This window comes from Octopus sinensis, linkage group LG6, assembly GCF_006345805.1.
Source record: "Octopus sinensis linkage group LG6, ASM634580v1, whole genome shotgun sequence".
Taxonomy (NCBI): Eukaryota; Metazoa; Mollusca; class Cephalopoda; order Octopoda; family Octopodidae; genus Octopus; species Octopus sinensis.
In genome coordinates this window covers 41,835,759-41,850,362 of record NC_043002.1, presented here as the reverse complement: position 1 = coordinate 41,850,362, position 14,604 = coordinate 41,835,759, and the positions used below count along the sequence as shown (strand labels likewise).

At 35.7% G+C, this 14,604-nt stretch overlaps 1 protein-coding gene across 1 annotated transcript in view; it reads right to left on the bottom strand.

Annotated features, from left to right (window-relative positions):
- LOC115213222 (low-density lipoprotein receptor-related protein 4) overlaps nt 1-14,604 on the bottom strand; it is a 457,280-nt gene that overhangs the window by 108,080 nt on the left and 334,596 nt on the right. The window contains exon 3 of the mRNA XM_036503508.1: nt 3,511-3,627. Coding sequence (XP_036359401.1) covers nt 3,511-3,627 — 117 coding nt within the window. The remainder of the gene's footprint in view (nt 1-3,510; nt 3,628-14,604) is intronic.

Below are 14,604 nucleotides of genomic sequence, written 5' to 3'. Positions count from 1 at the left end.
GGATTGGGTCAAAAATAAGGGACCTAAGAGGATCTCTATGCCTCCTCATTAATACATAAGTACCTAAAAAATTTAGTGAAAGCATGGTATATTGTACCAGATCGATATCATTTGTAAGTTATGACTGAAAAAAAGAGACGCATAGACATTGCACTTTGTAAAGTATCACCCCCACCCCAGGATGACTAGATGGTCTTCGTCGTATCGACAGACAAGCTACACACAGTGAAGGAGACAATGTAGGTTCAAGAAGACACTTAACCCTTTAGCTTTGAAACTAGCCATTTCTGACCCAAAATATTCTACCTGTTTTACATTTCAAACTGACTGGATCCAGCTTCTTGCACCTATCCTACAATATCAGGCGAAAAATAAACACTCACATCACTGAAATCTCAAAGCTACAAAATAATGCATGATTAATTCAAAGCAATGTGAATAAAAAAGCATTACATTTGACAGAGTAATCTGAATGTTAAAGGGTTAAGTTATCTTTAAGATAAGACAACCTCTCAATTGTTCATGCTACAATAAAATGTACCCAGTGTCCAGTGTGAAGTTTTGAGTTTTAGGAAGGGTATCTAGCTATGTACAAGTATCTAACCATAGAACCCATGCCAAAAATATAACATACCAATGTGACAGGGTCCTCTGACACAAATAGCAGGGCAGTAATTCTGAAGAACTGACTCTGATCATGACAATTTATCTAACCCATGCTAAAAGACATGTTCTTTGTAGAATATTGGAAATGAATGACATTGCTTGCATGACCTTATCACCGTTTAACATCTGCATTTCATTGCTGGCATGGGTTGGGTGGTTTGACAGGACCCAACCAGGCAGAAAACTGTACCAGACTTCTGTAACTGTTTTGACATGGTTTTTACACCTGAATGCCCTTCCTAACACCAACCACCCCATAGAATGTACTGAGTGCTTTTTATGTAGCTCCAGCACAGGCAATGTCAGTTTTGGCAGAGTACTGACACTTACTTATAACTAGCACATGATATCAAGACAAGGACACACATACACACACACACACACACACACTACAGGCTTCTTTCAGTTTTCATCCACTCACAAGGTTTTGGTCAGCTTGGTGCATATATGAGGAGGTACTGAAAAGTTCCTGGCTTTGGGTAAAAGAAAATACAGGAGGATCAGTTAATTATGGTTTTATTCAACATATTCCCTTCTTAGATTCTCACTTATTGCAGTAGCCCTTCAGTTTTTCTAAGACCTGTAAAAGAACCAAGCCTTTTAAGCCAAAGTCTTTTAAGCCAAAGACTTTTCAGCACCCCTTTGTAGCAGAAAACACTTGCCCAAAGAGTCACACGGTGGGACTGAACTCACTTATAAATACAAAACTCAATACTCAGTAAAATGTTTATATTGGTTTTATGTTTCTTCCACAATATTTGCATCTTTCTACAACAATAACTGTAATTTCATTCTGTAAATTTCAAACTGTAATTTCATTCAGTATTACATATAGACCAATAAACTTTTCTCACAGAAACAAATAAAACAAAACATATTTTATCCATCCTCTCTTGTAGCTAAGAGAGAATTTTAGAGTACAGAGTATGTGCAGACATGGCTATGAGGTAAGAAGTTTACTTTCCAACCACATGGTTCTGAGTTCAGTCCCACTGTGGGGCACCTTGTTGAAGTGTCTTCTACTGGGCCAACCAAAGCATACAGCATGGATTTAGAAGATAAAAACTGAAAGCAACCCGTCAAGTGTGTGTGTGTGTGTGTGTGTCTTTGTCTTGACATCTTGTGATTGTTGTAAAATGATTGTCACTGTCATACAGCATCATTCATTTCCAATATTCTGTGAGAACAAGTCTAGCCATGGAGAAGTATTACCCTTGTTCGTAAACAGGTGAGGACTGGCAACCAGAAGGGCATCAAGCCATAGAAAATCTGCCTTAATAAACTCTGTCCAACATGCGCAAGCATGGAAAAGTGGACATTAGAGTAAAGATGAAAAGGATGATAAAGAAAGTATGATTCATCTTCAGCTGTAACAGATCAAAGTAATTTATCATAAACCAACAAACCAAGCATAACAGACTGTAAAACCGAGATGAATGTCATTCTTCAACAAGAACAGAAGAAAATATAAAATATTTTTTCTTCAACTTTGTAACTGGTTTTCAAATTGAAATTCTAGTCACATAACAGAATTAAGAAATTCTAGTCACATAAGCAAATTATGTTCTGCCAAGATATACTTCATCTTTCCTCCCATTAGGAAACAGAAGTATGTAATAAAATAAGTGCCAGGCAAATTTGTTGGGTGTCATTTCAAATTTAATGTATAAGTTATGTAAAAATATATGAGTTTGTTCCAATACCAGAAATAATAATCCAAAATTAATCTAAAACTTGCTATTCCAATAATTCGGTCACATAAGTGGTGAACAAAGATAACAATTTCAAAGAAATTTTCAGTAAAAGTTAAATATATACATACAATTCTGGCAAGTTAATATTCATTTTGTCCAACCCATGCCAGCATGGAAGAAAGGGGTTAAATGATATAGATGATGACAATGATACGTGTGTGTGTGTGTGTGTGCGTAGGTGTGGGTGCTAGTAAGTGTGTATGTGTATATATATAGGATAAGGATAAACAAAAGAATAAAGACCCTTCTGAAGTCATATAGACTCATAGGGTCAATTTCCTGGTTCTTGTGACATATATATTACCCCTGGATGGGTTACCAGTCCAGGAATCAAAACCACAATCTTATGATCATGAGTCCAATACCCTAACCACTAAGCCTCATGCCTCTACACACATGTATGAATGTATATATATATATATATATATATATATATATATATATATATGCTAGCTTAAAAACAAAAACCACCCTATCAGGCAGCTTTTAAGCTACTGACTCCATATGGGAAGACCTGCAAACAAATCTCTGACTTGTTTTGGAGTATTTGTTGCAATTACTTCTTCCAGGGTCATATCCCAATGATGATATTTGCCACAAAAAAAAAATCATGTAAAAAAAAAAAATCACTGAAAATAATCACTGGATTTTGCAATTAATTTTGATTATTTCCAAAACTTATTTCCAAGTTAAAAAAATTGTTATCAAACAAAAAAATTTGTTGCAAAAAAAATCACATAAAAAAGATCACAGTAATGAAAACTTGAGAATCCAAAATTTCAGGATTGTGGGCCCGGATGCAGCCCAGAATGCTTTTATTTTATTCATGGAGTCAGTCTGATACTAAAATCGTTTGATATGTTGGGCTACGGCCTCTAGGAGTAAAGTTGAACAAGTTTGACACACTGACATTCACATTTATTATATAAGATATGTACACACTAACACACACACACACACACACACATATATATATATATATACATCTATGTGTGTGTATGTGTATCCCATTAAAAAGACATTATGCTTTTGCTTTTTGTTTACAAAAAGATCCCCCCCACCAAGAAAAATATATGCTAAAGTTACTCACGGCAGTTCAGTTCGTCGCTTTTATCCCCACAGTCATCATCACCATCACACTGCCATGTTTTTCGAATACATTTGTGGTTTGTGCAGGTGAATTGGTTACTAGAACACGTCGAATACACTGAAAATTACAAAAAAAAAAATTATATATATATATGAGTGTATGTTTGACTGTGTAAAGCAAAAATGAACAAAGACAAAATGCATTAAAAAATTTCTATTTGTAGTAACCTAAAATGATGTGATGAAGACTCTGAAAAATAATATAGATTTTTATAGACAATAAGCTGTATTTTTGACATAAAAGGCTTGGATTAATAATTCTAAACCACAATTAACTTTCAATAAATACTTCTTGATGGGTAAACATCTTTTGCTATATTTCTGAGCCGACCAAAGCCATGAGAGTGGATCTCATGACAGGTGTAATTTGAGCAAGACTTACTTGATATTTCAATTTTTCTGTCAGGTCAAATGATTTCCACCTCATATTATCTCAAAGTGACTAAACTAGGCTGTCCGGAGACTATAAAACTATCTCAATCATTATCTTTGATGATAAAATAAGAAATGAAGGACCTGGAAGGTTATATTTCACCCTTTGCCTATCTAAAGCATTTTGATAAGTTTGTCCCAAACAACCTTGTGAAGGTGCATGGCTCAGTGGTTTCGGCGCTGGGCTCATAATCATGAGGTAGTGAGTTCAATTCCCAGACTGGGGGGTGTGTTGTGTTCATGAGCAAGACACTTTATTTCATGTGGCTCCAGTTCACTCAGCTGTAGAAATGAGTTGTAAAGTCACTGGTGCCAAGCTGTATTGGCCTTTGCCTTTCCCTTGGAGGGAAACTTTCTAGGTACAACCTCATGGTCATTCATGACTAAAGGAACCATATATATATATATATATATAGGAGATAAATAAAAATATATGCATACATACAAACATATATGTACGTACCTACATCTACATGTATATATACATGCATATATAAATAATTATACGGAATATATATATATCAGGAAGTTCTCAATTCCACTAATCTTACACTTCCTAAACAAGTCAGCATTAGAAATTCTGCCTTTTAGTGAATAACTGCATATTGTCCTCAGATGGTCTTTGTGGAAAATATCTAGTTGGTTAATGTGTTGTCTATAGGGTGTCCACAATCTGAGCCATACAAGTGAGTAGTAAGAATGCCAGCTTTATAGACCTGTATTTTGGTGTCAAGTTTCTTGTCCCTTTCATTCCACAGGCAATGATGGAGTTTGCCAAATGTGTAAAAATTGGTGCAATCGAGAGCTTCCTTATACAATCACAATTGTGCTGGGCTGGCCATGTCAGAATGAGTGACGAAAGAATACCCAAAGTCCTCATGCACAGCCAGCTAGAGAGTAGACACAGAAATGGTTCAAATTTGAAGACAAGCGGGATAGCTCTCAACACCTTTGAGTGAACAGCCTTAGAACAAACAAAATGGTAATCGTTGTGTCAAAATGGTACTAAAAACTTTGCAACCAGCATTAACAAGCTTCAGGGTGCAAGGCAAAGAAGAAAAGCAGCTGCAAATATACCACTTGCACTGACTTGTACTTGCAACATCTGTGGCCTTCTTTGCAAACCGTTGGCAGGACTTAAATGCCACATTCAGCATAAGCATTAGGACTGACAAAGAAGGAGTACATTGCTGGAGCCTTGTATGTTGAACACGACAGGAGAGTGCACCATATATATATATATATATATTATATATATATATATATATATATATATATTTTTATATATATAATATATATATATATATATATATATATTGTGAAGGCGCATGGCTCAGTAGTTAGAGCATCAGGCTCACAGTTATGAGGTAGTGAGTTTGATTCCCAGACGGGGCTGTGTGTTGTGTTCTTGAGCAAGATACTTTATTTCACGTTGCTCCAGTTCACTCAGCTGTAGAAATGAGTTGTGATATGCCTTGGATAACATTGGTGGCATGGAGATGGGAGGCTGGTATGCATGGGTGAATTCTAGTCTTCCATAAACAACCTTAGTAAGACTTGTACATCAGAAGGGAACTTTCTAGGCGCAATCTCATAATTGAAGGGAGTCTTTAGCCACCCTTTTTTCCTTAACCCAAATATCTATGCTTGTTTTCAGACTTTAACTGAACCTTTGTTTCATATTTTCAGAGTAATATAAAGCTTTCCGTTCATTAATTTCCAATCTATTCTGGTGTCTGAAAAACATTGGGAATGTGCATCATATACATAATGCATGGACACCAGGGAAATATGTTCTGTATATAATATGTAATACACAGAACAGGCAATGGGTTAATGTGTATCTTTTAGTATCTTAAACATACAAATCATACTCACAAAATAAAGAAAACATGTAATACAGACAAGAAGTCTTCCAATACAAACGCTTATTATCTTACAAATTACCCTTCACAAAAAAAAAAATAAAAAGGTTTTGTACTTATATTATTAAAAATCATTATCTTGTGTGCACACGCACATGCACAGACAGCGATGAGAAAAAAAATCGGAGAGAAAAAGAAAAAGGCTGAAGTTATATATAAAAAAAAACAACAAAAAATAAAAACAAACACCCTGGCAGTCAAACATTTTATCTTCTAATGAAACATCAGTGTGAACATATTAGAGAAATAGAGTTCCAGAAAAGTTCACCTGCCACACAGACAGGAAAAGATAAAAGAATGAAAGGAACACATCATTCTCTCTTACATCTTTATACATCTTTTAACCACCCATCATCCTTTTGTCTCTAGCCTTCTCTCTCTCTCTCTCTCTCTCTCTCTCTCTCTCTCTCTCTATCTATCTATCTATTTATCTATCTCTTATACATACACTCATAGAGGATAGTTGATATAATTAGTAATTTTTGTTTCTTCCCTAATCTCTCCTTTCTGATTGAATTAAATTTTGGAAAACATTTACTAGATAACTCATTGCAACACATTACATACTCTAAGAAAAGTTAATGGATTCTGAGACAGTATTCTACACACACACACACACACACACACACACACACACACAGTGACTTTGCAAACATGCATGAGTACACACATACACTAATTATATACCCACCACTATCATTCTTGCTGCAAACCATTACCTACACTCCTCTTCACAAACACTAAATACCCTCTCTCTCTTTCACAAACACTAAATACTCTCACACACACACACTTCCTGCTTCTCCTCCCTGATTTATTATCCATCATTGACTTGTTCTCTGTATTTGCACTAAGATCATCTTTGATTCAACTGGCACTGGACAGCCCAGCTTGTCACTCTGACAAACACGCACACACATACACACACAAGGCAAAAATGATGGGGGGGGGGTTCTTTCTCTGTTTTCTTGGTTAATTAAACATGACAAGACAAAGATTGAACATCCTTAATTAGACCCTAGGGCCCCCTATAACAAAGACATTTTAGGGAACAGGAGACAAAAAGTCTCTTCAGTACAAAACCAACATATTTCTTCCATTTGACTAAAGAAAAAGGGAGAAGGAAGAACAGTCTGTATTTATTTCAAACATAATCAGCAGCCTTTATAGTGACTAGTCCTATGGAGAAGTTTTTTTGTTTTATATTTCATATATATCAGCAGTAGTAGCATTTAATATCCATGTTGCATGGTGGAATGAGTTGGGCAGTCTGACTGGGTCCGAGGACTGCATTGGTGCTCCAGCGTCTGCCTTGGCATGGTTTCTACAACTGGATGCTCTTCCTAATGCCAGCCCTTTTACAGCATCTGCTGGGTGCATGTTTCTATGCCACCAGCACAAGTGAGGTCACCATTCCGCACACCATTACAAGACTACAGACCCTGAGAAAGGAGGATGCACACAGATACAGAGATGGGGAGAAGGGAGGGGGAGAGAAAGGAAGGAGGGAGACAGAGCGAGGAAAGAAAGGAGAGAGGGAGTGAGGGAGATGGAGAGAGGGGAGAGAGAGAGGAAGGGAGACTGAGAGAGATGGAGCGAGGTAGAGAGAGAGAGAGAGAGAGAGAGAGAGAGAGAGAGAACTGTGCAGCTAAGAGGCTTTTTTGCACCCACATAATTCTATGTTTGATCCCATAATATTGTACTTTGGGCAGAGATGTCGTCTGCTCTGGCCCCAAGCTGACCAACATTTTGTGAATGGAATTTAGCAGCAGATGGAAACAATACAGAAACTTGTATGTTTGTGCATATGTGTGTGTGTTTGTGCATGTGTGTGTGTGTGTGATGAGACTTATCTCAGCATGGAGCTGTTGTTTATACATGGCATCACTTAAGAGGCGACTGATGTTTTGGAACTGATTCTTTATTTCAAAACATCAATATCTTTCCCCAGCCACATAAAAACTTGCTTAAAAACACACTAGCTTCACTGCATAATTTTTATGGATGCAGTTCACTGCCAGTTTCCCTAGAATCTGATTTCGTTTTTATATCATTTACTCATTTCAGTCATTGGACTGCAGCCATGCTAAGGCATCACCTTAATGGGTTCTAGTCAAGCAAATTGATCACTGTACTTATATTTTTTTAAATATCTGGTACTTATTCTAGTGGCCTCTTTTGCAAAAACGCTAGGTTACAAGGACATAAACAAACTAATACTGGTTAAGTGGTGATGGAACTAGCACAAATACACACACGCTATATATATATATATATATATATATATATATATATATATATATATATATATATACATATATATATATAGTTAATCCAAACAAGAAAACACAGAAAAAAAACACAGCAACGCGAGGACGTGGAACAATTAAAGTATTATTTGACGCTCAGGAAAGAAGGGAAGGAGGGTTTAACGTTTCAAGCAGAGCTCTTCGTCGGAAACAAGGAGAAGGAAAGATCCCAAGAAGGGAAGACAGAGGAAAAAAATATTTTTGCTGGTGGTGCTCGAGAGATCACATGTTGAAAGAACAGTATATATATATATATATATATACACATACATATATCATTATCATCATCACCTCATTTAACATCTGTTGTCCATGCTGGCATGGGTTGGATGGTTTGATCAGGCCTGGTAAGATGAAGGGCTGCACCAGACTCCAGTCTGATTTGGCATGGTTTCTACGGCTGAATGCCCTTCCTAACGTCAACCACTCTGAGAGTGTAATGAGTGCTTTTACATGCCACCAGCACAAGTGCCAGTTGCATGACACCAGTATCTGCCGTGACTACAATTTGACTCGGCATGATGGGTCTTCTACTAAAGCACAACATATTGACAAAGGTCTTGGTCATTTATCATTGCCTGCGCGAGACCCAATGCTTGAAAGGAGCTTTTCACGTGCCATCAGCATGGATGCTAGTTATGTGATATATGCACAAACAATGGGCTTCCATGCAATTTCTGTCTTCCAAATGTACTCACAAGGTATTAGTCAACCTGGAGCTATAGTAGAAAATACTTGCCCAAGGTACCCCACAGTGGACTGAACCTGAAATCATATGGTTTCAAAGGAAAGTTCTTAACCACACAGCTATGCCTACATGTATTCTTTTATTCTTTTACTTGTTTCAGTCTTTGACTGCAGCCATGCTGGAGCACACCTTTAGTCGAACAAACTGACCTCAGTACTAAGCCTAGTACTTATTCTATTAGTCTCTTTTGCCGAACGGCTAAGTTACGGGGATGTAAACACACCAGCATCGGTTGTCAAGCGATGGGGGTGGGGAACAAAGACACAAATACACACACACATATATACATGACAGGCTTCTTTCAGTTTCCATCTACCAAATCCACTCAAAAGGCTTTGGTCGGCCCGAGGCTATAGTAGAAGACACTTGCCCAAGGTGCTATGCAGTAGAACTGAACCCAGAACCATGTGGTTGGGAAGCAAGCTTTTTACCACACAGCTATACCTACATGTATGTGTATTATTTTTTTTTATATTCCTTTTACGTATCCCTTCACAGTTTACCAGTGGCTGTAGTACAAACTAAAGGAATGAGCCCCTATACTATCTCTAAAAATTTACTACTGACAAGAATCTTGATATATCAGCTATTAAAATCAGGCCTGAAAGAAGGATGTTGCATGAAAGCAAACATCTTCAGTGTGATAGACAGCTGTAACACTTAAAATAGTTCAGCCATGTCAGACACATGAAACAATGCCAGCGGTGGTGTTTCCATGTTTTATTTATCAAGCTCATATATATCCTTGGCACTAGGCACTTCTTCATGACAAGATGTTTCTAGACATTCAAAGGTAAATAAAGTAAGAAAGATGGGGAAAAAAAAAATCTTGAGAGTGCCAATAACATGAGTCTTTATAAATATGTTAAGGGATAATTTACTGAAAGTGATAGACAACAAATTCTTAATTTAAATTTCTCATTTAGGAGAGGAAAACAAAAAAGAAATATCTAGTGGCAATTATTAGCAACTCTCAAATAAAAGGTGAAGTAATTTCAAGGAATTGAGAATTAATCTCTCAAGGGAAGTAAAACCTTATTTCCATTTGCAGGCAAGAGACAACTAAAGACATGTTTCAACCTATTAGATCTCATCAATATAGTATAAACAACTCAAGCTTGCTAGATCAACTGACAGAGATTTTTACCTAAAGTATATATAAAAAAAAAGTAATGAATAATTTTTGGTCAGTATAATTATCATTACAAAATGAAATCTCTCTGAATGGTAGGATTGTTCAGTAGCAATCTTTAATTAAACCAGTGGATTGATGGATAATAGTGACAGATAACAAGAAGCAAATACTGGTTGTCAAGATGAATAATGTGTCAAGTGAGAAAAATATTTGTAATTTATGAACTGAAAAAAGAGCAAAAGGAGACAGCAATACAAGACAGGACCTTACATAGATAGACACAAGCCTGACTATGTGGTTAAGAAGCTCGCTTTGCAAAGATGTGGTTCTGGGTTTATGTCCCCGTAACTTAGCAGTTCGGCAAAAGAGACCAATAGAATAAGTACTAGGCTTACAAAGAATAAGTCCTGGGGTCGATTTGCTCGACTAAAAGCAGTGCTCTAGCATGGCCGCAGTCAAATGACTGAAACAAGTAAAAGAGTATGTGTACCTTTGTGTCTGTGTTTACCCTACCACTACTGTTTTGATAACTGGTATTGGTTTGTTTACATCCCCACAACATAACAGTTTGGCAAAAAAACAAAACTGACAGAATATGTACCTCATTTAAAAATAAGTACTGAGGTGATTTATTCAACTTCAAAGTAGTGCCCAGCATGATTACAGTTCAATGACTGAAACAAGTAAGAAATTAAAGATATATACAAATATATTTTGCACTTGTAGGCAACTAGTAGGCTCAGATGTTTAACAACTATACCACACACAGAAACAAAATTAGATCGAAAATACTAAAGAATAATACTTGCATACTCTATCAAATTTCTCACAAAAATAGAAGATTAATCATGGAAGCCAAGCTTATATTGTAACACAATGCCAAATCAAACACACTAGCAACACGCACACATCAGAAAATGTAGCTACATACATGCAAAATTTAAGTGGGAAAGCCTACATAAATTTGATCATAACAAGTCTACAAAAATTTGACCAGTGTATAAGAAGCAACACAAATGTCAAATGTATTTCATTTCTTTAAAAAAAGACTGTGAATGTCTAGAAACAAAGAACATGGATTAAGGAACTTTGTGGTTCTAGATTAATTACAATAAATTGATATGAAAGTATGAAAATAAAACTTGTAATAAAAATGATAAAACTGGAACATAGTCACGTCTTTAATGAAACGGATCAAAGTAAAGAAGATATGAATATATATTATTCTTTTGTTCTTTTACTTATTTTAATCACTTTGACTGTGGCCATGCTGGAGCACCATAATTCTTTTTTTTTTTTTAACAGTATATCTTGAGGCAAATAAAGCTATAAATAAAAGTGTGTAAATACAGGATTAAAAAAATCTTCGGATAAAAAAAAAGTTATGAGGCTGCCAGTAAGGTTTGAAACTCCCCACCCCCTATCCTTTGTAAACATGGGAGGTGTTCTGCCATAGGACCAAAGTAATCATTCAAATTTCTCACTCCATTTTAGAAACTTTATTCATACCATTGAGAATAGTATGTTGGTGATGCCATAAGAATTTATACACTTCGAAGTTTATTAGTCAGTCTAGACTCCACTTATGCAGATACTCTAGTAATAATTTGAAGTAGTTTGTTATATTTAACTTAAGTTACAAATTCTAGTATTGCACACCGCTTCTTAGTGTAACATGAAATACATACACACACACAAATGTATGTATGTATGTATATATATATATATATATATTATATATATATATATATATATATATATATGATGATATATATATATATATAATATATATTATAATAATAATAATAATAATAATAATAATAATAATAATAATAATAATAATAATGATAGGGAATATTATTCCAAAATTACAGGGAAAAATTCAATTTAGTAATAAATCAAATTTCACAATATATAATATATGTATATAAATTGGAGTAAATAAAATATAAATATATATTGTTATTTCATTATTTCTTTGTTGAATTGATAAAAGGTGGTTCTTCTCTAATTTATATACATACATACACACACACATATATATATACACACACACACAGATATACATACACAATATATACACATATATATACATACATATAATCATCATCATCATTATCATCATTTAACGTCTGCTTTCCATGCTAGCATGGGTTGGACGAAAATATATACATATATATACACCCATTTAGACTGACTCTTTCCCTAATTAGATGGGTTTTGACCCTCTCTATAACCTTCATTACTTGATCCAACAACTTGATACCTCTGTAATTATTTGTATCTAAAGTGTCACCTTTACCTTTGTAGCAGTTGACTATGGTGCTGCTACACCAGTCACTGGGTATGACTCCTTCATGTATCACCTGGTTGACTATATGGGTGACTAGGCTATAACCAACACCGCCAGATATTTTGAGCATCTCTGTGGTGATTCTTGATGGGCCAGGGGCTTTCCCTGTCTTCATACCCTTAATTGCTTTATCTACCAAGGTACTGTCAATGTGAAGACCTGTTGAAGCAAGTGATATCGAAATTGAAATCAAATTTGAATACTGGCATCCATGCTAGTGGAGCGCTAAGAGTACCATTCGAGCGTGATCGTTACCTGCGTCGCCTTACTGGCACTTGTGCTGGTGGCACATGAAAAAAACATTCGAGCGAGGTCATTGCCAGTGCCGCTGGACTGGCTCCTGTGCAAGTGGCACATAAAAAGCAACATTTGAGTGTGGCCGTTGCCAGTACTGCCTGACTGGCCCTCGTGCCGGTGGCACTTAAAAGCACCCACTACACTCTCGGAGTGGTTGGTGTTAGGAAGGGCATCTAGCTGTAGATCAGATTGGAGCCTGGTGCAGCCATCTGGTTCGCAAGTCCTCAGTCACATCATCTAACCCATGCTAGCATGGAAAGCAGACGTTAAATGATGATGGTGATGATGATGATATACGTACATATATATAAACATACATACACACACAGATATCTACATATATGTGTGTGTACACACATGCATGTGCATGAAATCTATTCTGTCTCAAAACAGACAACTGTTACTTTAGTGAGGTTCCATCTGGATGACATTCGCTGAAGTGTTAGGAAGATTTCAGCAAATTTATACATAACTTAATTCCTCTAGAAACCAATGAAACTACAAACTAATTATGAGACTAATTATCACACTAATTATCAACAGAGACAGACAGTGTTGATGTGATTTGGTGAAATTAATAAATCCTAATTATTGAAATGGGAGGAAACATAATTCCGTCTCATCTGATAAACCAAATTCCTGTGTTTTATTGTGAGGTTAACTCTCTTAATCTTTTTCTGTTTTTAGGAATAGATGATTTGACCCTGCCAAAAAAATAAAGTAAATAAATAAATGAATAATAAAAATATAAAAAAAAAAACTGCATGAACTGTCCGTTAAAAAAGCTCAATGTCACTGCTAATATAAATTGATAATCTGTGAAATCCCAATTAAGTAATTAAATCTAGCTAATTCAGATAGAATAAAGAGAGCTGAGAGATTTTTCTTAAGTTAAAAAAAAAATTGATACTTAAGGATATTGTTCAAACAGATTAACTTCAAAGTCTACAGATATATGAGAAGGTTAATAAAAACAACATTGCACAGAGAATACCAGACAGCCTTATTACAAGTGGAGCTGACATTGACCTTGTGTTGCATAAAGTAATAGTTTTTTTTTTATCAGTATGGGTGATACTATAGCAATCTATGCCATTACTACAGCACATCAAATTCAAATGCCTGTGCAGCTCATTATTGAACACATAAAGTGTGTGTGTGTGTGTAGACAGATATATAGGCAGATAGATAAATAGAGATATATAACTAGATAAATAGATATGAATATAGATGTAAATACAGACAAGCAGATGTAATTATAGATATAAATACAAATAGACAGAAAGATATTTGTTGCAGTTGTTGTCTCTGGGTCAACCTGTATCGAGCTGACCTATAACCAAAAGTATTCCAACCAAGGCCATCCTGTCAGATGAGGGATATCTAGGTATACAAATGATTCAACTCTGTCCTTCCCTTTTTAAAGATAGGTAGGGCATGATTTGACATAAACTCATGGTCATTGTTGGGAATGGGAGGAGGAGGTGGAAGGTAATTGCAATAAATGTTTAACCCTAGGTCAGTCCTGAATGACCAGACATAGATTAGTCAATCAGAGTTGACCAGGTTCTTCCAATCATGACTACCCCAGCTCTTCTTTATCAGGGATTGGCATATATCCGTTGTATCCTTCCACGTTTAAGACAACAAGGTGTGATTTGAAGGAGGTTTGGCTGCTATTTCTAGGTTGAGCAGCTATGTATGGACTTATTTGTTGGTTCATTATAGGCTGTAGTAGTCTTGGTTGTTGTAGTTAATGAAATATATTTTATTAGTTGTAGTCGTATTCAATGCTGTTATTGTTGTAGCTGTTATTGCATTGGTTTAGATATGGTA